We start from the raw sequence: 27364 nt of genomic DNA, 5'->3' as shown, positions 1-27364 counted from the left end.
TATATTTGAGGGACAAAAATAGACCTACCCTCAAAGATAAGGGACAATATTGATCAAAAACTCTCTTATTCTTCATCGTAGAATGGATCCTAAAATGCAAGATTTTCAGTTAATTTTCTTTTATTATTATGATAGAGGAGATCTAATAATATAATGAAAGAATATCCGCCGACTTTGTTATCATTCCCATGATCACCGATTTTAGGAGATTTTTTTTCTTTTTTAATTTTCTTTTATTGTCCATCAGCTAAGCATCTAATTAAGAAAAAATAAGATTTAAATATTATCTTTTTTAGTTTATATTTTAAAATAAGCAAGTAGGAAATGAGTCTACTCGTCAATAAACTAGTATCGCATAAATAATATTTTGTGTCTCGTATAGTAAAACTTCTGGGGAAAAGGTATATAGTCTTGAAATCAAAGCAAGCATGAATAACATGAGAACGAGAGAAGCTTGAGAAATTCTTAATAATACTTGATTAAGAACTTTAGAAAAGACGGAAAGCCGAAATAGAGATATTATATCACGGTTTAAGAACCGATAAAACTAAAAGACTATAAACAGAAACAAATATCAATCAACGAGCTAAATTTGTTCGATTGTTTAGCAGGTTTCTGGAAACAAAGATAATCGTTCTCTGATTCGCCAAGTATTTTCTTGTCTCATCTGTAGTCCTTATTGAAATGTGCATTTCAATTACCGATGGTCAAGGAGAAACAAACAGAATCGAGAAAAATAGATATCAAAAGGAAGAAAAATCCAAGTTGAAGAATATCTAGGTATTGAGATTGAAAAAAAAAAAAAAGACGGGTACAACTGATTCTGGACGATGACAAGCGCCACGGAAGTTAGAGGAAGCTTCCTATAGGTACATTTCTGTTGTCCAGGTTTCTACTCATCGTGATCGCGAAAATTCGTTCGCGATAGCATAGAACACTTTCTGCCCAGGTCTATTTTACTTTTCGCGAAGGCTTCGCGATAGTGAAGCACAACTTGCACAGGCTGCCAATTTGCACTACGCGAACGCGAAGCATAACTCCGCAGACTTCGCGATCACGGACCACTTCATGCGAACGCGAAGAACAAATTTGAGTGCCCTAGCTTGTGCCTCATTTTCTCTTCACGGACGCGATCAACTCTACGCATTCGCGGTGCAATGGGAGCTACCTTCCGCGATCGCGTGCCTATCTTCGCGAACGCGAAGGGTAAAAATCACGGTTTACAATTTCCTCTTCGCGATCGCGGGAATGGCTTCGCGATGGCGAAGCACCATGCACCAGATGACAGCTGAAGCTCAAAAACCAGATTTTTCCAAAGTTCAAAAGGTCCGTAGGCTATCCGAAACTCACCCGAGCCCTCGGGGCTCTAAACCGTACATGCACACAAGTCCAAAAATATCATACGAACTTGCTCGCATGATCAAAATACCAAAATAATGTCTAGAACTATGAATCGGACACCAAATCAAATGAAATTTTTAAGAAAACTTTAGAATTTCTATTTTAACAACCGGACGTCCGAATCACGTCAAACCAACTCCGTTTCTCACCAAATTTGACAGACAAGTCATAAATATAGTAATGGAGCTACATCAGGTTCCGGAACCAAAATACGGACCCGATATCAACAAAGTCAAATATTAGTCAAATCTTTTAAGTCATTAAACCTTTAAACTTAAAAATTTCGACAACATGTGATAACTCGAGCTAGGAACCTCCGAATTCGATTTCGGGCATACGTTCAAGTCCCAAATTACGATACAGGCCTACCAAAACTATCAAAACACTGATCTGGGTCTGTTTACTCAAAATATTGACCAAAATTAATCCAATTGAGTTTTAAAACTCTATTTCACATTTTAATCAATTTTTAACGTAAAAACTTTCCAGAAAAATTTACGGACTACGCACCCAAGTCAAAAAAAACTGAATGGTGCTATTTAAGGTCTTACAACACAAAAATAATTATTAAATTTAAAGATAACACAATAACTTCACCATCATAACATTTTCTCTTTTGTAGGTAAATGATAAATACATAATGCTATTGAAGTAGCATTTATTCATGGAGCACACCTCACACACACAAACAAACACACACTGCCGCAGAGACAGATAGAGCATAGCCCTCACTCTTTTCTTAGATGAAGTACAGGATTCACTGAGAAACAGATGTTCCTTATCAGGTATATTGCTTCTGCCTCTTATTTGTTTGAGTTATGCATCTTACTTCATCAGCAGCTCCCTCTCTTCTGCAAAAACAAGATACGATACTTAGATTGCAAGATAACTGGAATAGGGAATATCTTTCTCTTTTTGCTTGGGGAGAGGAGCTTGTATTCCTCTGTTGAGCTTACTGATAGTGAATATTGTGGAAGGTGCATATATATGCCCTTCAGTGATTTATACCCAACCCTTTCCAGGCAGAGTATTTGGTTTAACCCTTTTAGTTATATACATTGAACTGTAAGGAACTCTTACACTAGATTGATTATAACAAGTTATTACACTATTTTTCAGGTTACCATATCTTGACTTCCTGTGAAGAGTTATATGTTATTGTAGGTCAATTTAATATGAGGCGGAGCTAGGTTTGAAGTTTGTGTGTTCTAAATTTTAAAATAAAACACTGCTTTCAACGGGAATCGAACCCCATCTTTTCCAACGAACCTACGGCCATTACCGTTGAACCAAGACCTTTTGTTACTAGGTTCGACAGTATATATTTATATAGATTTAGTAAATATTACAATACAAATACAGGGTTCCGGAAAAAATCACTGGTTCGCCCGAACCCGCACCCACTACTGTAGCTCCGCCCCCGATGGTATATAAAGCCTATCCACTACCAGTTCACAGGACTTAAGTTCAAATCAAACCTAAGTAGGCCTTAGCTATCCACTTTAATTATATTGTCACGCAATTTGTAAGGTTCTAATGCTCTATGCAACTTTCTACTGCACTACTAGTGAAAGTATACCATGTTCTGTCTGGCTGTAGCATTCTTAGCGATAGCTCAAATATAGATAATGGTTATACCTTGGTCCTTCCACAGTTTTCATTGTCGCTCTCATCGCTGCTGCTGCTGCTGCTGCTGTCACTACCATCGCTGCAACTTCCGTCCTTGTTCCTGTTCCTCCTGCTTCTCCTTTGATCACGCATCTTGTGCATGAAATTGCCTTCCTTTTTCTTCCACAAGCCCCAGCATGTGCAGCAGTTGCACTTGTGCCATGGCATGCAGTTTGTTGAGTTTTGGTGCCATGGCTTGCAGCAAATTGCTGAGTCTTGGTGCCATGGCATGCAGCAGTTTGTTGAGTTTTTGTGCCATGGCATGTAGATTGTTGAGTTTTTGTGCCGTGGCAGGCAGATTGATGATTGTGATTGTCATGGTGAAACATTTTGCCAGTCATATCTTTCATTTTGTCAGCGACAGAGTAGTGCTCATTGTTGGCCTTGTGGCAAGTCACTGTGGTGGTTTTTTGACAGACAGTGGATGGGGCGTGTTGAGCGGGCTTGTGGCACTGAAGTGATGCCATTGAATATGACTGAAACTGACTATTTTAAGAGTATTATTCAAAGGGTTCAAGCTTCTTATCACTTGCTTGCTTGAAATTACTGGTTTTTTTGAGCGCGTATATATAGCAGTTTTTGGTGGTGGGAATATTTCTCCTTACTCCTTACATCAGCCACTCTATCATCTTTGAATCTTTTTTCTGGAAATGGCCAATTTGATGAGCATCTATTCTATTCGGTAGATAATTTTGTTTATTAATTATTCTATTTTCCCACTACTGGACTTTTGGCTATATCCACATACATGACACTGGAATAACAGAAAGAAAAGTATAGATAAATGACATGTAGCCCAAGCTCTGCCCTAGTGATTTATGCTTGTTCATTTTTCCCTTTAGTGAAAATATGAGTATTGGTCTGAAAGGTACAACGTAATTTCATATAATTTTTTGCTAAAGTGCTTGCAAATAGACCTCTTCAAAATTGCTTGTGACCTTGATTATCCCAGATACGGCACGCAGAATATCTGTTGAGGTGAAATGGTTATTATCTCAGTTAGAGGGTCAAAAACTTTCTAAGATGTGTAGTTCTATTCAATATTCACCTTGATTAGAAAGTGATGATATACTTAATGCACAGGTTTCATCGATGTTGATGCAAACTGTAGCATATCTCATCAGAGAAAATCTCACCTTGGACTAATGTGATGTCTACTATGATTCAATGATCGTGTTTTTCATTGAGAGTGGATGGATTACTATAGGTCATTTTATCCTTGGCTATGTCAGTAATGTGAAAGCTATAGAGGCTTGTGTCTTTCTCAAAATGATTTTCTTAAAACTAAAACTTTTGGAAAAAATATTGTTTCCCACTCTCATCAACGACATCTAATAAGTACGAGTATGTTGGAAATTGGACTTTACATTGATTGATATGGGCAGGAAAGTATAGTGGCTCGGCGAGATGTGATGAAAATATACGAGACCTTATTATTAAGTTAATTGTGTGTGTTTGGATAAGCGAGACTCAGTTAGCTATTGGTCTGTGATGGACAGGCTTTTCTATACATAGAAGGTGACCTCCCTTTTCTAGTTATAAGAAAAGATCCTGTTCTGTCTCCCCGAATACGTGAGTAAATGGTTGTGATGACTCATCTCCGCTAGTTCTCCTAAGTTTGGCAAGAACATGGTAGCTAGCCGTTGTGGAAGTTAGACCCTGGTTTTATATGTCATTATTGCTGGTACTGCATCATATAACATATTTGTGGAACCCTAACAAAAGATTATGCTTGTGTTTTGTGTCTTAATCTTTCTGCAGTCATCGATAAAATTCTCAAGTTTGAAATTATATAAATGTCTGTTATAGGAGCACGAGTCAGTGGAGGGATTGTTAATTTTAATCTCCTTTTGTGCTAAAGACTAAAAGTTGAAGAGCACCTATTCTATTCTTTGAAATAATTTTATTTTTATGCGTGTATTCTTGCTTCCTTCTAAGCATTTGATGACATCCAAAAATATATCATACCAATAAGTGCCTAATGCACTTGACCTATAGCTATCCCAAGATGTCATTTCTGTTTCTCAAGAAAGTTATAAGACAAGTTCTTGTCCTTTTGAAACTCTAGATGTATATGCTTCCTCTGTTTCAGCAAATCTAAGAAGTCTTGAGAAGTCCCATTTCACAGACCGGCATGGTAAAAGATATGTGAGTTCCACTACTGACATCTTGCAAATCAACATCTTGGAAAGAAGGATTGGAATGTAAGTTTCTCAAAGCTGAAGAAGCAATGCAGACCTTATTTTCATTTAGAGTACAAATGAAGGCTCGAAATTAACTACTACTTTTTCAAGGAATGCATTGCAATTGCTATAGTACATTTTTTTTTCCAAATGGTTCCATTACATTGTTCTCCATTGAGTCGAGTGTCGTAGGTAGTAAACATATGTGCTGATTTTTAGATTTGGCTCTATGGAATCTATGGAAAATTATCTCCATTTCGGTGCTGCTAATCACCAGTAATGGGTTTATATTGTACTCTATTTTCTTTCTCAAAACAAAGTCACCAGTTATGGGTTTCTTTTCCTTTTTGGTAATTAGCTGAACTTCTTGGTGTTTCTTCCCACCTCTTTGCTTCTTGACTTCTACGAATATGGATATATCCCCTATACTGTTATTGTAAATGCAGCACAATAAGCTCTTACAGAATCAAGTGGAATTGATCTATTTCAATATATACTTTCTCTTTCTCCCTCGCTTAGTGGCTGCGCAGTTAGTTTTTTCTGTCTCTTTTCTGCATTGCTTTTCTTTTCTTTTTTTGTCTTGCTTTTTTTGGGGGGTGGGCGAGTGGACTTTGTGAACTAAAGCATTTCTGTTGTTACAAAAGAAATATCTTTCGCTGGCCTTTAAAGTCATGATATAGTGTCAGATATCGCACATGATGCTACGGATGCATTAGCTGCTTCTCTTACAAAGCCTTTGTTTGGTTTCTGCAGATTTATGTCGAGTTTCCTGGATACCTTGAGCCCTTTTAAGTCTTAAAACACATCAACTATCTGCAAGAAGACAGAACTTGCTTTATTACTAATTAATTGCTTCTTCAATAGCTTTGTTGCCTACAGTTTAACCTGAGAAAGGAGAACATAACTCTGCGACATTGATTGTACGAAAAGTTCGTCCATATATATGCTAGAAAAGGATTTATATGGTTATGTGTTACTGCGGCTGATTTTTTCTTTCCTCTACATTGCCGTTACTGTACTCGTTAGTAGTCCATTTAATTTTCCCACAATGAGACAACTAACCATCTTTTGTTGGTGGACAAGTTGACATAGTGTAAATACATAAACCTATTAGCATTTATTCATGGAACACACTTCACACACACACAGTAATAGATACAGAGTCAAACAGAGAGCTCTTTCTCTTAAATAAAGTACAGCATTCACTGAGCAGCAGAAGTTCCTTATTGTATAGCTTCTGCCTCTTACTTGTCTGAGGTCCGTAGCTTACTTCATCAGCAGTTCCCTCTCTTCTGCAAAACCAAGATAACATAATTATTAGGCTTCAGGATATCGTTCTCTATTCTTGGGGAGAGGAGCATGTACCCAAGTTTTCAAGTTAGAGCATTTGTGTTAACCTATTAATACACCTTGTAGGCATTACTTATCCTCATTAATTATCTTATAATGCATATCATTGTTCCCTACAACCTTTAAAATTTTTGCCCTTCACGCAGATATTAACAATGATTATACCGTGGTCCTTCCGCAGTTTTCATTGTCGCTCTCATCACTGCTGCTGCTGCTGCTGTCACTGCCATCGCTGCAATTTCCGTCCTTGTTCTTCCTCCTGCTTCTCATTTGATCACGCATCTTATGCATGAAATTCCCTTCCTTTTTCTTTCCACAAGCCCCAGCATGTGCAGCAGTTGCACTTGTGCCGTGGCATGCAGCAGATTGGTGAGTTTTGGTGCCATGGCATGCAGCAGATTGCTGAGTTTTGGTACCATGGCATGCAGATTGGTTAGTTTTGGTGCCATGGCATGCAGATTGGTTAGTTTTGGTGCCATGGCATGCAGCAGATTGCTGAGTTTTGGTGCCATGGCACGCAGATTGATGATTGTGATTGTCATGGTGAAACATTTTGCCGGTCATATCTTTCATCTTGTCAGCATAAGAGTGGTGCTCATTGTTAGCCTTGTGGCATGTCACAGTGGTGGTCTTTTGACAGACAGTGGATGGGGCATGTTGAGCGGGCTTCTGGCACTGAAGTGATGCCATTGAATATGACTGAAAACTGACTCTTTTAAGGGTTCAAGCTTCTTATGCCTTGCTTGCTTGAAATTGGTCTGCTGATGAACACTATTTATAGCAGTTGTGATGGTAAGAATACTTCTCTTTACTCCTTCAATCACCCACTCAAATCTCAATCATCTTTGAATCTCTTTGTTGGAAATGGCCAAGTTGATGAGCATCTATTCTATTCCTTGAGATAATTTGTTTTCTATTGATTTGTTCTATTTTCCCACTACTGGTCTTTTGGACTATTTCTAAGAATATGGCGCTAGCATCATTGAAAGAAAATTCCGGACAAGTGATCATATAGTCCTGAAAGGTAGGCACTCCACCATATAGTTTCATATGTAACTTATCTAAATTGCCTGTAATTTCTGCCTCTTCAATAGCTGAAGTTTTGAAATTGCATCTTTCCGAATGTGGAATTTGTTTTACATTGACATCATATTTAGAGCATTGAAATTAAGCTTGAGGGACTTATCTGAATTATATAAATATGTTTTGTTTTTTTTCTTAAAAAAAAAAAAAGTGCTCGTCGAATTTACAAAGGTACAAACATCTTTTCTGATATTACCCAATTTTGATCGAAGTTGGTACATAAAAGATTCACTTAATATCTACATGTTTAAGAAGGGCCAATTGAGAAGTGAAGTTCTCTATTTTCCCTGTATGGACCCATTACAAGTTTTATCGTCTCTTTGTTTCTCATTGCTTCTTCTGGATTGTAGGTCTTGGCATGGAGCCGAGCTGATATTAGTTGAATCGCGCCCAACAGAGTTTGTTATAACCGACTCGAGTCGAGTAACGTCATTGGTTGGGAGCTATATCGTTTATTGTTCATTGCTTCTATTGGTCATTGGTTGCCGAGCGAAACCTATTCTGTTATTCGTTTAAAGAAAATTAAATTTATAATAAATCGATTGATTAAAAAAAAACAAGAATAAATAATTCAAATTGAGTATGATTCTAAGGTATTGAATTAGATGAATCATAGTTTTAAATTCAAAATTAGATTCCACGCGATATTTGTATTAGTGAAAAATAGACTCGTCACATGGGTCTATTAAATAGTGACACGTATCAGTAAAGTTATTAGAAAAGTGATGAATGACGTGTAAAGATGATATGTGAAACATCCTCAGGAACATTCTCGTACCGTGTCTATTAGTCTCGAATTTGATCATCATAGAATAACCCCCTATCAGGTAAAGTGAATAGTTCATAATTACAAATGAGGAAAAAATTAATTAATCCCGAATTATACGGAATTTACTATCATTACGCCATAAGTTACAAATCAATTATGTAACGTATAATAAATGCAATAAATGGTTGTAACGGGCAGAATAAGGCAATCAATTACAAAATTGACTCAATAGGTACATGATTGGCTCAATGGGTACGAGATTGACTCATCAGTTACTGAATTAACTCATCAGTTATGAAATTTCAGCATATACTCAACTGTTACATGTCTTCCAAAAGTAACATATGGATTGAGTAAATGCTCATAATGGATCCATAATTCAAGGAGAATGGTTACCTAGATCTAGTCCTATAAATAGACATGCTTTACCACCATTGTAATCATCTAATTTTCTTCTCTACAATTCTATACATTTTAATTCATAGAAACTTGCTCCCAAGTTTGTCATAGTTCAGCTCCTCAATCTCTGTTCGGCTCATCAAGCTATCAAGGATCATTAAATAAGAATTATTTTTTCTCTATTTTATTTTTATTATATTATCAATCATTGAATTTATTTTTCACTTCTCTATCATGATGTATTAACGAAAATTTATATCTTTCGGACTGAATCGGTTGCTTGTGGCCCGTCATATAAAATTAATTGCTTTGACCTTGAAAATTATTCTTGGGTTAAACAGTTTGGTTTCTTACCGGGAACTCAAGCAAATTTTCTATTCATCCAAAGATACTAATAACTTTATTTAATTTTCGCTTGTTTTCAGTTTAAACCTCTATCATGGCCGAAATTTGCCAATCAACATATTTGAGGACAACCGAGTTAGAGATGGCTTTACCAGGCAAAATAAAAATGGAAGAATAGTCACGATAATGATAGGTAAGCAACGAAAAAAAAGAATGGACATCAATACTAGACATATTGGTAACGTAACTATTAGTACCAGAATTAATTATAACGGATTTTCGCCAAACAGTTCCAAAATAGGAGGTTAAGCTACACCAGATAATTTCGATTTCTAAAGTTTAGTTTTAACCTTATAGGAACAGATCAAGGAACATAATGAGAGGAAAAAACACTTCCGAAAATTTTCAACTATCTCACGAGAATGATATGCATAACCATTATAGCACCGGGCTTCAAACAGAAGAAGACAAGGTAAGTTGAATCGACACTAATAGGATGTCCCAAAATAGGTTCGGAGACCAAGCGGAGGTGATTCCGAATCTAATTGAAGGAGTTAGAAGAACAACACCGGACCTTCCCGGAACTGAGGAATAAAATTTATGGCCGGTAATTCGAAGCTCCAAATAGAGGAAGACAGAAGTTCAATCGAAAGTGAAAAATAAGTTCGGAGATCAAACAGAGGTAATTCCTAAGAGATCCAAATCTAAACGCAGAAATCTGAAAAACAGGTTCGAGCAGAGAGATACGTGATTTTCTTTAGGGACTGGAACATATTTGGACCTTAACGAACAGGTAGGAAATCACCTTGCTAAATTGCAAGATTCTAGGGGGGCCTTAATTGAAGGAACCTCGAACGTAGATGGACAATTAGACAAATATTTTCCGACACAATTATTAATTCGAAAAATCAGAAGCCACAAGCTCAAATGCTAAAGAACGAGAAACTATAATTGACTTTTCGGATGGGAAAGTTTACGTTGGTCGAGACTCGACCTCGAACTTAAAGGTAAGTTGATTAAATTTTTACGTGCTAACGCAAATTGCTTTGCTTGCCCATGCCAACAAGTAGACCATTGGAGGTACTAACCTATATGCTCAATATTGACCCGCGCTATAATCTGGTTAAGCAAAAGAAAAAATCAGAGTCAAATAATAAAAGATAAAGCTACCAAACTTCGAAAGTTCGATTTAGTCCGTAAAGTCAAATTATTCAAACTCGCTAGTTAACATCAACCCACCATTGCTTTTAGAACTCCGGGGAGGAGGATGATTGTTCGTATACCAAGCTGTCTTGGAGGTCTCAGTAAGTACATTCTTAGTTCAAAAAGATAAAGGTACACAATCTCCTATATTATAAAATACTCTTAGACACAGAAATTAAGTATTCACGTTTTGAGAAGTTGGCATTAATAATAGCTGCACTAAACCTAAGGCTTTATTTTCAACGTCATCCCAATTCTCGTAGTCACTATATTTTTATTACGCAACATTTTTCATAAATACGAACTGTCAGGAATACTAGTTAAATGGGTAGTAGAACTTAATGAATATTATATTATTTTTCAGCCACGTACGACTATAAAATCACAAGTTTTAGCATATTTCATGATTGATTTTAGCTCGAACATATTATCGGAAGCTGAAAAGGAAGTACATGTTGCCTCCAGGATAATTCTCGGGATTTGGGCCTTCTATACGATTAGGTCCGCAAATGTTAAAAGTCCAGGGTTAGGGACAATGCTTAATGCACCTATCGAGGACATAGTTAGACAATTCATAAAATTTATTTTATTAATAATAATGAAGTCGAGTATGAAGCATATGTTACAGAGCTCGAATTAGCTTGGGGACTTGGAGCAAAAATATTGAGTTAAAAGTGATTCTCAACTCGTGATCAATCAACCAAAGAAACTATGTCGCCCGAGAAAGCCGAGCCAGATGTGGTGGTCTAGGATCTACTGCTGATATCACTGAATTCGGAAACAACTCCGGGTTCTAATTGAAAAATATCATTTTCGGGTCAAACAATCTCGGGGTCGGGTCATCCCATATTTAGACGATCCCTGATTTATCATCAATTAAAATGAGATAAGCTCGATTAATTTAATTTGGAATTGGTATAATAAATTCATTAATTACTTGCAGAATGAGACTTCACCCGAAGACAAGCATGCGTCTCGACAACTTCGAGTATGCATCACCCCATACTGCCTTGTTGAAGGAGAATTATATTGGAGAATATTCAAGGGTCCCAAATCTAAATGCCAAGGAACCAGACAAACAAATTATGTGATGCGAGAAATTCATAAAGAGAGTTGTGAAAGTTACTCCGGTAAAAAGGCTTTAAATCGAAAACTCATCAAAGCCAAGATGACTAGCTCAAATCAAATTATGACATGATCCTCGATAATTTTCGGAACCTCTGCAGTTTTCACCCATAGTCAAAAATATTTGATAAAAAGAGCTCTGATACCGTCCCTTTGTTTCCCTTTCTAAGAACCGGATTACTTAAAAGTCCATCAACATCGAAACTAGCTATCTTACTGGGGACTATTAAACTGGAGACTGCCAAATTATGATTTTAGTGTTCGAGTTCTCAACCTCAAAACTCGAACACTAGGGGACTACATATACTTAAAGATTAGTCAATCTGACCTCACATTATAAGCAGTAATACAAACAGTCGATTGCCTTTGGAGATAGAATTCCTGATAGTATTCTGACTTCATTTATCACCATCTCAAACTCAGTCAGTTGCCTTGCTCATATCAAGCATATACACTTCAAATAGTGTTGAACCAGTTATTCAAAAATACATATGCTACACATGCACGAAAAGGAACGAGAACTCCATGTCAGAGTCAAGAATCCCACGATAAGAAAAAAAACGTTTTATGTCCGAGTCGAGAATGACACTTTTTTAAGAGCAATATACGCAAATATACCACCGGAATAAAATTCACTTTGAACAAACATGTGACTTATAGTTGATTTGGTAACGGTCATTCAAGTTAAATATATAAGCCTTTCTTAACGATTTATTATATTAAATATCTCTTCAGGCCAAATCTACTAAGATATACATTTATTCGGGATCAATATTCCCTTAGACTCAATGTCTTACCAGGATTAATACTCCTATAAATCCTATCGGGGTCATTACTTCCTTAGACTAAAAGTCTACTTGGATCAATCAATCCTATTTACGCTCAAGTGAAGAGGAGACGTCCTCTACATAACGTATAAAAAATATAAAAGGGCCCTTTTTTATTTAAAAGTCACACACCTAAAGGTGCAACTTTAAGACATCACAAAAAACGATGCATCCAAATATATGTATAATTTAGTCTATAACACTAAACATGAGCACTTAGACAAATTCTTAAAATGCCAAAATAAAATTAATACTTGGAGAAATTTTCTATAGTACCGAATAATATTTAGACAAACGTGTTTGCAATACTTATATCTTTCTATAATTAGAGAATTCTCTCTACCATCCACCACGATAATAAAAATGTCATCTAGCTTGGAGAAGAATTTGAGTAGGTTGGGGATTGATTCGGGGATTACCCTGACTATCCTCGGAAAGCTCTTTCCTTCCCTTGTTGTATCTTTTCTTTGGATGAAGTACAAGGACATTCTCTGAATCAGTACCCATGGTACTCTTCTTCTTCCGTACTAAGCGGCCTATATAAAAAATCTGGTCTTGAGCCTCATCAGCCGCCGGAGTCTCGATCAAGATTCAAGGTTATCAATCTCGATTAAAAAATTTAAAACAGAAGAAAATCAATTTAAGAGAGTCAAAAGAAACTTACGAGTATAATTCTATCTCTCCGGGAACGGACAGTCACTAGGCTCAACCAATTCGAGCATTGAAACAGCTATGAATCTATTGTACTACCCCCTATCATGATAATCTTCAAGGTCGACAAGAGTAAATATTTCGATACGGAAGAATTTGGGAGAATATAAGTGAAGAAGATAGCAAAGGGTGAAGTTTGAAATGAAGGCGCGCCACTGCTCTCCAAATTATTGGACCTATTTGAGCTAGGTAATTGAAGTGGCGACATGTCACGACCAAAATTCCACCAGCGGCGTCATGATAGCACTTAGTCTCTAACACTAAGTAAGCCGATTATAATCACAATTCAAGCCATTATTTTTTTTTGAAATAGATAATCGAATACACATGTCGAAACCAACAACGGAAATATTCAAATAACCTCTCAAGACTGGTAATATAAAGTCACGAACTCTAACTGAATACATGGAATGATCTCGAGGACCGAATGTACAATACTATTCGAATAAGAAATTAACAGTACAATAAGATGGAAAGACTCCAAGGGACTGCGATGAACAAGCAGTCCTACCTTGAATTCTTACAATCATACTCAAATCTCTTTCCGAATCCGATATCTTCAATACCTGGCTCTGCACAAAAATATGCAGAAGTGTAGTATGAGTACACCACGGTTGGTACCCAGTAAGTATCAAGACTAACCTTAGTAGAGTAGTGACGAGGTACAGTCAAGACACTCACTAGTCAAATAACCTATGCAATATAACATACAAAAATAATAGAAAACAAATAGCACTGATAGCAATAACAATCAACTAGTGATTTATACAGCAAGGCAACAGGAACACCATGAATATTGCTCAAATGAATAATAAACTCAGGTATAACCAATTAATCAAGTCTTTCAAAATATATATACTTTATCTATAAGTTTTTCAATAAAAATCTCTAGGATATAATCCTTTTTAATAAATATACTTCGAATATACTCCCTTCAAATAAATATCTTTCAAATAAATCTCTTTCAAATATAATTCCTTCAAATAAATATCTTTTAAGTAAAAGTCACCATGTGATACCTCAATTTAACTTTCCTGGTGTGAGAAATATATTTAATATATCACATCAAATGGCACGGCAATACCTTCGTGCACTTATCTCATTCTCACCTAATATATATATATAGATCAAATTAATTGGCACGACAACACCCTTCATGCATTTATCTCTTTCTCACCGTGCGTACATATAACAGTACCAACTAGGTGGGAGAAATACCAATAACAATAAAAGAAGTAAGGTGGGAGGCACACAGTCAACGACCACGACTACAAGTCACACAGAAAACATAAGTGCACAATAACAGCTCAAGATAAAGGCATGAATATATATACACAACATAAGATATCACAATATAATGTATGTCCCTCGTCCTCGCCTGCACGGAAACACCCTTCGTGCCATGAACATATGATAATATAAAAATAATGGCACGACATCATCCTTCGTGCTTTTACTCTCATCCTCACCTGATAATATAAATGAAATGACATGGCATTACCCTTCGTGCTTTGCACTCTCAATGGCACGGCATCACCCTTTGTGCTTTACACTCTCAAATGGCACGTCATCACCCTTCGTGCTTTACACTCTCCCTCACATGATAATATAATTCAAATGGCACGACATCACCCTTCGTGCTTTACACTCTCAAATGACACGGCATCACCCTTCGTGCTTTACACTCTTCCTTACCAAGCACATGTATATCATTAACAAGCAAGATAGGAAGCATAAATAATATCAAGGAGAGTGTTTAAACCACAACACAATACAATACAACAATTCATATCATAATTTGCCACTGACCACAACTAAATTCCAAATATGTAGCAGAATCAATAAATTTCTCAACAAATATCCCAAGGCTCCACTCAACGTATATAAAACCTCAAAACAATCAACATAGATGGAAAATACTCAGTATAGGGCAACGCCTTCATTAATCTAAATTCTTAATAATTATATAAACACCTCTTCTTAAGTTTATTTAATTATCTGCAGATGGAAAATTCATAATGAAATTAATTTCCAAGAAATATCAAATCATCAATTCACGAAATCCACATAAATATACAAGTAATAATTACATCAAATTGACATATAAAAATAAATTCAACAAACACGAATTGAGGCATGGCAAAATAGATGATTTAATAAATGCCAACAATTATCCAATTTACTATACAATATGCCTAAGACCTTAACCCAATATATTTTGCACATATAAGCCCGAGTACGTACTCGTCACCTCGCGTACACGGCTTTTCATATTTTACAAATGGCACATAAGACTCGATGCCTAAGGGGTAATTCTCCCACTCAAGGTTAGGCAAGATACTTACCTTTTTGAAGTTATGCCGATATTCCAAAATCACCTTCTTGCTTGAATTGACCTCCAGACCTCTCAAATATATCCAAATTAATTATATAACTTAATTAAAATTCATCAAAAATAATTTCGGATAATAAAACGTCGGCTTAAAAATTTATTCTAAAAGGTCAACAAAAGTCAACGCGGGGCCCGCCTCTCGGATCCCGACATAATTTTTACGAAATTCAAACACCCATTCCGATACGAGTTCAACCATACCAATTTTATCGAATTCCAATAACAACTCGACCTCCAAATCTTAAATTTTTGTTTTTTGAAGATTTTGCAAAAATCTTGATTTCCTCCATTTAAATCCGAATTAAATGATGAATATAACCATAGATTTATGAATATAATCACTTTAGAATATAGAACACTTACCCCAACCAAGCTTGTGAAAAATTCCTCCATAATCGCCTAAATCCGAGCTCCAAAAATCCAAGACGAAAATAAAAAAATGACCAATTTCAATCCTTATGTTTCTACCCAGTTTCGCACCTGCGGACAAATTTATCGCACTTGCGAGCTCGCTTTTGCGAGAAAGTTCTCACTTCTGCGACGTCCACTGGCCACTGCCCTTACACTTGCGGAAGAGCTTCTGCTTTTGCGGCCACGCATGTGCGGAAAATGCATCGCACCTGCGACCTCTGCTAATTCCAGTCCAGGCTGCATCTGCGACCATTTTGTCGCTTTTGCGGTCGCGCACCTACGACCATTTCCATCGCAGGTGCGATTGCACCAGAATTGGAAATATTTCAGAATTCCTTCAAGCACAATTTTGGTCTGCTTAACCATTCGAAACTCGCCCGAGGCCCTCGGGACCTCAACCAAATATACCAACATATCCCAAAATACAATATGAACTTAGTCGAGGCTTCAAACCACGTCAAAAAATATCGAAATTGCGAATCGCGCCTCGAATCGAATTATGAGTTTTTAAATCTTCCAACTTCTATATTTTGCGTCGAAACGTATCAAATCAATCTGGAATGGCTTCATTTTGCACACAAGTCATAAATGATATAACGAAACTATTCCAATTTCTAGAATCGAATTTCGACCTCATTATCAAAATTTCAACCTTCGGTTGAACTTTCCAAAAACTTTCTATTTTCAACTTTCGCCAAAATATGTCGAATTGTCCTACAGACTTCCAATTCCAAATTCAGACATATGCCTAAGTTCGAAATCACCATTCGAAACTATTGACATCATCAAAATTCTATTCCGGGGTCGTTTGCTTAAAAGTCAACTCTCCGGTTAACTCTTTCCATTTAAGCTTCTAAATAAGAATTGTTCTTTCAATTTATTTCTGAATCTTCCGAAAATCAAACTCGACCACACCCGCGGGTCATAATATATATTACGAAGCTGCTCGAGACCTTAAGTCACTGAACGGGGCATAAATTCTTAAAACTATAAGTCGGTTCGTTATATTTTTCACCTCTTAAACATACGTTCATCCTCGAACGTGCCAAGAATCTTTCTGAGGACATTAAATTACTGAGTGTATTCTTACACACATACTTGCGGGTGATTCTACATTCCGCAATTTAACATGGGTCCGACAATACCATCTCAGTTGAGATTATTTCTTTTATCTATACTTATAAACTTTAAAACCAATTTCTTACACTCCAAACATTTTTAAAAGGCATGATTTTCACATCAACTCACGGTATTAGTCTCAACTGGCTATAGCAACTCGTGCCTACGCACACATCAACTTTCTTGATAGTGTTGAAGTACTTTGAAATTTTTCCGAGATGTTACATTCTCCCCCACTTAGGATCATTCGCCCTTGAATGAGAAGTAGAGTCCGCCCTCAAACACATAACATAACTTATCTCTTCTTTCGCACGTTTCAATCCTCCAAATTTTACTAACTCCCAAATTTTTCAGAAATTTTGGCAGAGTCTCCCCTGTAATTGGGCCTATCCACTTGCCAGAGTAATACCAAAACAACTCCTAACAACACATCCACAACCCAACAAAGCACCATAATATATATATCAATAACACTAATCTCAGCATTACAAGCACTGCATTATCATAATGATATCAGGACATGAAGCACATCATATGTATGCCCATCACCATATCTTTGGTCTTAATAATTGTTCATAATCGATTACAACATCGCCAATTAACCTCATATTAACCAAAACCTCATTTCAAATTTTCACAACACTGACAGCAAAATATGAGGCATGAAGACCTCATACCTATTTATCCGACTTACGAGTCATATTTAACGCCGCCTGGGCACTCACCTCGTAGGCTAAAACTCAATATTTTCCTCACAATTATGGATAAATATGCACTGAAACACATAAAAGAATTATCAAATAAGTCTAACAGGCATGACTCCTTATTAATACTATAGTTCAAATTTTAATTTCACAAAAGGAGAATTTAAACTCATAAGTTTTTCACCACAAGGACCTCGTCCTTATATAATTTCCACCGTGGCTTATAGCCCAGTTTAAATATTTCACACAATATAAAAAAAAATGCAAGGATCTCGTCCTCAACTCCGAATCACAAGTATTTTGCACATTGTGCCAACTGAAATTTTTAATTTTCTTTCTTTCTTCTTTTCAATAAATTTCGTAAATAATTTTCACAACACATAATGAACCCCCATACCGGTAGGGCATATAATTCATAAAATTATAATCAATTATCCCAAAATCACATCAAAAACCAATGTAGTGAGTAATAAGAAGTCACATTTTGGACTCATAGCCCATAATAATGTACAAAACAAAATGACACACATTAACACCATAAAATCTTCCAATACGGATAAACACGAGAGTGGAGTACAAATTCACTAATCCACCATATAAGGAGCACGAAAGGCGTTCTCATCTCGATAATCAGAATCGAATCAAAATAAGAATAGTGCTCCTTTTATTGTAAATTGATTCATACCTGTAACGACACTATCTGGTGTATCGGTCTCAGCCAAATCATAGCAATTATATCAACGGGCCGGGCCTCCATCTCTTAGGTGCCCTCTACCTGCTTGTCCTCCACCCCTAACTGGTTGTGCCCGTGGAGTATTAACTGGAATAAAGCTTGTAGCTTTAGTGCTCTGATGAAATCCGCCCATCCCAAGTTTGGGACAATTTCTCTTGATGTGTCTAGTATCACCACACTCATAACAACCTATCTGAGGTCACTGCTGCTCGTACTGAGTCTGTGCTGGATAACTGAAATAACCACTGTAAGAACCTCGTGCCAATGGTGCACTAAAAGTATTGACTGGAGCACTAAAAGTATTGACTGGAGCACTATGAGTATTTTGAATTGCGGACTGGCTGACCGATTGCCTGAGCCTCCGCCATGATGAGTCATAGTTGTAGAGTAGAATCCACTAAATCCTCCAAAGTTCCGAGACCTTTTGGCCTCTTTAGCCTCCTTCTCCTCACTTCGAACATGTTCTAGCATCCTAGAAATCTCTACTACTTGTTGAAATGGAATGTCAGTCTGCAACTCTCGAGCCATACATATTTTAAAATCATAATCGAGCCGTTCAATGAATCTGCGGACTCGCTCTCTAACTGTACAAACCAAGATAGGTGCATGGCGGGCTAATTCACTGAACCTGATATCATATTCTGACACCGTCATGGTGCCCTGACGTAACCGTTCAAACTCTATGCGCCGCGCATCCCGGAGGGTTTGGGGAACAAATTCTTTCAAAAATATTTCCGAAAATTGAGCCTAGGTTGGTGGAATTGCACCGGATAGTCTACCTTCTTCCTAAACTTGCCACCACTGATAAGCTGCTCCTGATAGCTGAAATGCAATAAAGGAAACTCCACTCACTTCCACAATACCCATGGTGCGGAGAATACGGTGGCATTTTTCTAGAAATCCCTGGGCATTCTCGGTAGTTGTGCCACCAAAAGTAGGTGGACTATACCTCTTTAATCTCTCAAGTCTCTTTTGTTCTTGTTATGACGTCTCTGGCCTAACCTAAGGCTGAACCGGAATAACAAGTTATACCAGTACTACACCCGAAACCTGACCAATGTGAACCTGTTGCTCTAGAGTATGAGCGGTAGGAGTCCGAGCTCCTCCCCCAATCTGTGAAATATTTGGTGCAACGGAGATCAATCCTTCCTAAGTTAATATACCAAACATGTTCAGAAACTGTGCTAAAATTTCCTAAAATCCTGGGGTAACAACAGGTGTTCCCGGTATCTGTCCCCCAACCGGAACTACTGGCGGCTTCTCAATTGTTACTCTAACAGGTGTTCTAGCTGCGACACGTGCCCTTCCTCGGCCTCTACCTCGGCTTCTACCTCGGCCCCGGCCTCTTGCGGCTCTAGCAGTATGCGCGGGTGTTTGCTCAGATGACCCGATATCACGTGTCCTCACAATTTGTGAGAGAATAGAGATACAAAGGCTCAAATTCCAAAATCAACAAATTTCGCACGACAGGAATGAAAGGAGTGGAAATTTCTTAACAGTTCTGTAGCCTCTTGAAGATAAGTACGGACGTCTCCGTACCAATCCGCAAGACTCTACTAGACTTGTTCGTGACTCATAGAACCTATGAACCTAGAGCTCTGATACCAACTTGTCACGACCCAAAATCTAACCACCGGCGTCGTGATGGCACTTAGTCTCTAAGAATAAGTAAGCCAATTATAATCACAATTCAAGCCAATTTATTTTTTGAAATAGATAATCGAATACACATGTCGAAACCAACATCGAAAATATTCAAATAACCTCCCAAGACTGGTAATACTGAGTCACGAACTCTAACTGAATACATGGAATGATCTCGAGGATCGAATGTACAATACTGTTCGAATAAGAAATTTACAGTACAATAAAATGAAAAGACTCCAAGGGACTGCGATGACCAAGCAGTCCTACCTTGAATCTTTGCGATCATACTCAAATATCTTTCCGAATCCGATATCTTCAATACCTGGCTCTGCACAAAAATATGCAGAAGTGTAGTATGAGTACACCACGGTCGGTACCCTATAAGTATCAAGACTAACCTCAGTGGAGTAGTAACGAGGTACAGTCAAGACACTCACTAGTCAAATAACCTGTGCAATATAGCATTCAAAAATAATAGAAAATAAATAGCAGTGATAGCAACACCAATCAACTAGTGATTTAAACAACAAGGCAACAGGAACACCATAAATATTGCTCAAATGAATAATAAACTCAGGTACAACCAATTAATCAAGTCCTTCAAAATATACATATTTTATTTATAAGCTTTTCAATAAAAGTCTCTAGAATATAATCCTTTTCAATGAATATACTTTGAATATACTCCCTTCAAATAAATATCTTTCAAATATAATTCTTTCAAATAAATCTCTTTCAAATATAATTCCTTCAAATAAATATTTTTCAAGTAAAAGTCACTATATGACACCTCATTTAACTTTCCTGGTGTAAGAAATATATTCAATATATCACATCAAATGGCACGGCAATACCTTCGTGCACTTGTCTCATTCTCACCCAATATATATATATATATATATATATATATATATATATATATATATATATTGATCAAATCAATTGGCACGGCAACACCCTTCGTGCATTTATCTCTTTCTCATCGTGCGTACATATAATAGTACCAACTAGGTGGGAGACATGCCAATAACAATAAAATAAGTAAGGTGGGAGGTACACAGTCAATGACCACGACTACAAGTCACACATAAAACATAAGTGCACAATAACAGCTCAAGATAAAGGCATGAATGTATACACAACAAAAGATATCACAATATAATGTATGTCCCTCGTCCTCGTTTGCACGGAAACACCCTTCGTGCCATGAACATATGATAATATAAAAATAATGGCACGGTATCACCCTTCGTGCTTTTACTCTCATCCTCACCTGATAATATAAATAAAATGGCACGGCATCACCCTTCGTGCTTTACACTCTCAAATGGCATGGCATCACCCTTCGTGCTTTACACTCTCCCTCACATGAAAATATAATTCAAATGGCACGACATCACCCTTCGTGCTTTACATTCTCAAATGGCACGACATCACCCTTTGTGCTTTACACTCTTCCTTACCAAGCACATGCATATCATTAACAAGTAAGATAAGAAGCATAAATAACATCAAGGAGAGTGTTTAAACCACAACACAATACAACAATTCATATCACAATTTGCCACTGACCACAACCAAATTCCAAATATGTAGCAGAATCAATAAATTTCTCAACAAATATCCCAAGGCTCCACGCAGCGTATATAAAACCTCAAAACAATCAACAGAGATGGAAAATACTCAGTATAGGGCAACACCTTCATTAATCTAAATTCTTAATAATTATATAAATACCTCTTCTTAAGCTTATTTAATTAATTATTTGAAGATGGAAAATCCATAATGAAATTAATTTTCAAGAAATATCAAATCATCAATTCACGAAATCCACATAAATACAAAAGTAATAATCGCATCAAATTGTCATATAAAACTAAATTCAACAAATACAAATTGAGGCATGGCAAACTAGATGATTTAATAAATGCCAATAATTATCCAATTTACTACACAATATGCCTAAGACCTTAGCCCAATATATTTTGCGCATATAAGCCCGAGTATGTATTCGTCACCTCGCGTACACGGCTTTTCATATTTCACAAATGGCACATAAGACTCGATGCCTAAGGGGTAATTCCCCCACTCAAGGTTAGGTAATATACTTGCCTTTTTAAAGTTATGCCGATATTCCAAAATTGCCTTCTTGCTTAAATTGACCTCCGGACCGCTCAAATCTATCCAAATTAATTGTATAACTTCATTAAAATTCATCGAAAATAATTCCGGATAATAAAATATCGACTTAAAAATTTATTCTAAAAAGTCAACAAAAGTCAACGCGAGGCTCGCCTCTTGGAACCCGACATAATTTTTACGAAATTCAAACACCGATTCCGATACGAGTTCAACCATACCAATTTTATCGAATTCCAATAACAACTCGACCTCCAAATCTTAAATTTTTATTTTTGGAAGATTTTGCAAAAATCTTGATTTCCTCCATTTAAATCCGAATTAAATGATGAATATAACCATAGATTCATGAAATATAATCACTTTATGATATAGAACACTTACCCCAACCAAGCTTGTGAAAAATCCCTGCAGAATTGCCTAAATCCGAGCTCCAAAAATCCAAAACGAAAATGGAAAAATGACCAAGTTCAATCCTTATGTTTCTACCCAGCTTCGCACCTGCGGAAAAATTTGTCGCATCTACGAGCTCGCTTTTGTGAGAAAATTCTCGCTTCTGCGACGTCCACTGGCCACTGCCTTTATACCTGTGGAAGAGCTTCCGCTTCTGCGGTCACGTATGTGCGGAAAATGCATCGCACCTGCGACCTCTGCCCATTCCAGTCCAGGCCGCATCTGCAACCATTTTGTCGCTTTTGCGGTCGCGCACCTGCGGCCATTTCCATCGCAGGTGCGATTGCACCAGAACTACAAAAATTCCAGAATTCCTTCAAGCACAATATTGGTCCGTTTAACCATCTGAAACTCGCCCGAGGCTCCCGGGACTTCAACCAAATACACCAACATGTCCCAAAATACAATACGAATTTAGTCGAGGCTTCAAACCACGTCAAAAAATGTCGAAATTGCGAATCATGCCTCGTATCGAATTATGAGTTTTCAAATCTTTCAACTTCTATATTTTGTGCCGAAACGTATCAAATCAATCCGGAATGACTTCAAATTTTGCACACAAGTCATAAATGATATAACAAATCTATTTCAATTTCCAGAATCGAATTCCGACCTCGTTATCAAAATTTCAGCCTTCGGTCGAACTTTTCAAAAACCTTCTATTTCCAACTTTCGTCAAAATGTGTCGAATTATCCTACAGACTTCCAAATCCAAATTCGGACACACGCCTAAGTCCGAAATCGCCATACGAAATTATTGACATCATCAAAATTCCATTCGGGGTCATTTGCTCAAAAGTCAACTCTCCGATCAACCCTTTCCATTTAATCTTCTAAATAAGAATTGTTCTTTCAATTTATTTCCGAATCTTCCGAAAATCAAACTCGACCACACCCGCGGGTCATAATACATATTACGAAGCTGCTCGAGATCTTAAGTCACTGAACGGGGCGTTAATTTTTAAAACGATAAGTCGAGTCATTACACGACATCATCCTTCTTTCACCGGGTCTAATTCAGGTTAAAAACCAAGTGTAAATGGCACGTCATTAAAGCCTCGGGAAGAGGCGACAAAATATTTTCGTCATAAATAAACTTACCACTTTTCAAATATTCAATTGAGATTATTCGGAAAGGGAGGGGGGACTATCTGTATTAGTGAAAAATAGACTCGCCACATGAGTCTATTAAATGGTGACACGTGTCAGCAAAGTTATAAGAAAAGTGAAGAATGACATGTAAAGATGATATGTGAAACACCCTCGGGACCGAACATACCCGTACCGTATCTATTAGTCTCGGAACTGATCATCATAGAATAGCTCCGGATTAGGTACGGAGAATAGCTCATAATTACAAATGAGGAAAGAATCAATTAATCCCGGTTTATACGGGATTTACCATCATTACGCCACAGTTACAAATCAATCATGTAACATGCAATAATTGGTTGTAACGGGCAGAACAAGGCAATCAATTACGAAATTGACTCAATAGATACGGGATTGACTCAACAAGTACGAAATTAACTCATCAGTTATGGATTCTAGCATATATTCAGTCGTTACAAGTCTTCCAAAAGTTACAGATGGATTGAGAAAATGCTCATAATAGACCCATAATTCAAGGAGAATGGTTACATGTATCTAGTTCTATAAATAGACGCACTTTACCACCATTGTAATCATCTAATTTTCTTTTCTACAATTCTATACATTGTAATTCATAGTAACTTGCTCCCAAGTTTGCCATAGTTCGGCTCCTCAAGCTCTGTTAGGCTCATCATCCTATCAAGGATCATCCAATAAGAATTATTTCTTCTCTATTTTATTTTTATTATATTATCTATCATTGAATTTATTTTCTATTTCTCTATATTAACGAAAATTTATATCTTTTGGATCGAATTAGTTGCTTGTGGCCCGTCATATAAATTAATTGCTTTGACTATGAAAATTATTTTTTGGGTTAAACAAATATGAATGATATTTAGAACATAACCTAAATTTATAATGCCAAAAGAAATTAAGACTAAGATATCAAAAAGTTTGGGAAATGGAATTTAACTATTGTGATCTATAATGAATATATCAAAAAAATTGAAGTACTCTATATCTCCAAAATATGATCAATGTACAATATTAGAGTGATAATTTTACTACTCCACAAGTACTCCAACGATCTATATATCAATCATATGAAACACCAAAAGGAGTGGCCATGGACCGTTTAGATTCTATTCTTCTTACCAACGACCTGATATCCGGCGAAATAGACCATCACATTGTGTGACCTCCGTTATTGGGGAAAGCGCGCTACACCTTTCACAAATGACTTGAACTCCATCACTGCTCTGACTTAACGTGTACCGGAAAAACCGGACTGCTAGTGTTATGCTTTGGTCTGAACACAGACTTGATAATCTTCTGAAAGGTCCGAGAAATTTTGGATCCTTTTTTGGGCACACGTTGAGATTTTGACTCATCCAAATTTAGTCCAACTCGCCCATTTGATATCCCTAATTGTGACGATGACGAAAGCGGGAAAATGCGGTTATCGGATAGGTGCGGCATTGACATAGTCCTAGAAGCTATGGCCATGCCGAGTTGGCGTTCAAATGATTTCAATTCGACGGAGTCGTAGAGTGAACTTCCACAATCCCATATAAGACTAGGCTTTGCCGCCACCATATAATCCGACGATAATTGTCTTTCTTTTGTCATCTTTGGGCTTTTTTCCATTTGTACTTTGTGTCACTTTGGGAGATGGAAGGAGAATGACAGGATTATCTATATTTTTAAGGCGTCTGAAATTAGTGTAGTGCAATTATTAAGAGGAAGTTTCCTATATTTGTTTCGACGCGTTGGCGGTTGGCGGGAAAGAAGGGGAAGAGTTTCACGTATTCATAAAAATTAGTACTACCACACGTTGGTTTATGAAGTTCCACTGTTCACACAGATGATCAACGGCGCATTTATGAACGACATATATATTGGTGGTAAACACTTTCACATATACTACTAGGGAGCGCTTTATTCCCAATGTTGGATTTTTCAGCGCGAATTCGAATTTAGCCGAGTCTTAATGTGGGAATCGAATATCGGGTGAGAAACTAAAAAAAAAGTAAGTATTTTGCTAATACTGTCCTATTTTACGGACAAGAGTGGGTTGCTCTAGTGGTAAGCACCCTCCACCAGTGGCGGACCCAGGATTTTGTGCAAGCGGATTCAATCTTAGAAGTATATAAACTTAGTCGTAAAATAGTAGTTGTCAAGTGGGTTCAAATAAAATATTTATGCAAAATTTAAACACATTTAATCCTAATTTATATATATACACAATATTATTTTTTTTGAAGCGGGTTCAGTTAAACCCGCTAGCCACCACTTGGGTCCGCCACTGCCCTCCACTTCCAACTAAGAGGTTGTGAGTTCGAGTCACTCCAAGATCAAGGTGGGGAGTTCTTGGAGGGAGGGAGCCGAGAGTCTATTGGAAACAACCTCTCTACCTTAGGGTAGGGGTAAAGTCTGCGTACACACTACCCTCCTCAAACCCCACTAGTGAGATTATACTAGGTTGTTGTTGTTGTTGTGTCCTATTTTACGTCATATTCTTTTTTTTAATCAATTCCAGAAAAAGTTATATGTTTTGGGGGATAATTCCATTCAATCTTAAGATCACAAGTTGTAAAATTTTTGTTTCTTTCTTTCTTATTCCAAGTCAAATGATAAAATGAAACAGTGGGAGTAACATTTAACTTCAGAATAATTCTTAAAATATTTTTATAAAAAATAATTATTATAATATAAATATCCAGATAAGGAACTCTTTTATAAAGAACCCCTCCAAACCCCATAACGTTTTTAGGTGTGAACTTAATATTACACCTACCACACCAAGTACGATAATAATCGTTTCGTGTCAACGAACATACTGGAGTCAGATCGTGCATATTTTTGGGTAAATCTTCAAACATTATACTGAAAATTGTGGATTGTAGCCTTATTACAATATTTTAACTTACAGAATAATTTTTATAAAAATGAATAAAAGCTGCATGATCAATTTTTTTTTTTTTTTTTTGTATTCAAAAGAAAATAACGAATGTGCTAAACTATTAGCAGGCCAGTGGGGATCAAGGTCATAGTCGAATTCAGTCAATAATCTCACCCTATGCTACTTTTTTGACATGAACTATTTTATATATGCACGTCCTTCTCTTCCAAATTAAAATTATAGTATACTTTTCTATGGTAGTACACGGAAAAGAAGGGTACACCTACACTAATGTTGAACTATGGTACCAAGAAAAACAACAATTTACAGTCAAGTATATCCTTATAATTTTATTAATGCATGATTAAGACTAAACTAACGTGGCTCACAAGTGCTAATTAAAAAAAAGGCAGCCTTGAAAGACTAGCTACCAAATCTTCATACAACTATATTTTAATGTTTTATATGTTCCTTTCCCATTGAATTAATAGGATTTGAACAGTTGTGATTACTCGAATCTTTCTCATGATAATTTATTTGACAGATATTTAAGTAAAAATAAAAAACTAATAAAATCTTAGTATTTTTTAATATCCTGTGATCCAAACTTAAGATATTCTTAAAGAAGATATAATCCATGCAAGTTGTAAACGCAGGCCAGTTTGGTTTCATAAAAAAATGTTTTATGAAAAAATGTTTTTCAGG

General features: G+C 36.7%; 1 protein-coding gene, 2 long non-coding RNA genes and 1 pseudogene across 4 annotated transcripts; 2 read left to right on the top strand and 2 right to left on the bottom strand.

The window, feature by feature from the left end:
• The first annotated feature begins 400 nt into the window (after positions 1–400).
• Positions 401–6301, top strand: LOC104089278 (uncharacterized). 2 transcript variants are annotated; one of them, XR_684730.4, is made up of 2 exons: positions 401–869; positions 5162–6301. It is a non-coding gene; the product is annotated as an uncharacterized lncRNA (long non-coding RNA). The 2 variants fall into 2 exon arrangements; XR_004505129.2 differs by lacking the exon at positions 401–869 and adding an exon at positions 1891–2186.
• LOC117272993 (uncharacterized protein ECU03_1610-like) lies at positions 1994–3581 on the bottom strand (annotated as a pseudogene).
• A 49-nt stretch (positions 6302–6350) lies between the features above and the next one.
• On the bottom strand, positions 6351–7369 carry LOC104089275 (uncharacterized). The gene is made up of 2 exons (XM_009594126.4): positions 6768–7369; positions 6351–6544 (listed from the first exon to the last, which is right to left on the bottom strand). The coding sequence occupies exons 1-2, from the start codon at positions 7290–7292 to the stop codon at positions 6527–6529; spliced, it is 543 nt and encodes a 180-aa protein (XP_009592421.1). The 5' UTR covers positions 7293–7369; the 3' UTR covers positions 6351–6526.
• On the top strand, positions 7253–8318 carry LOC104089276 (uncharacterized). The gene is made up of 3 exons (XR_011412631.1): positions 7253–7394; positions 7567–7626; positions 8036–8318. It is a non-coding gene; the product is annotated as an uncharacterized lncRNA (long non-coding RNA).
• Positions 8319–27364: the final 19046 nt, after the last annotated feature.

The sequence above is a fragment of the Nicotiana tomentosiformis genome, chromosome 12 (assembly GCF_000390325.3).
Source record: "Nicotiana tomentosiformis chromosome 12, ASM39032v3, whole genome shotgun sequence".
Lineage (NCBI taxonomy): Eukaryota > Viridiplantae > Streptophyta > Magnoliopsida > Solanales > Solanaceae > Nicotiana > Nicotiana tomentosiformis.
Note: the sequence above shows the minus strand (reverse complement) of the source record. Positions and strands in the feature narration are given on the sequence as shown.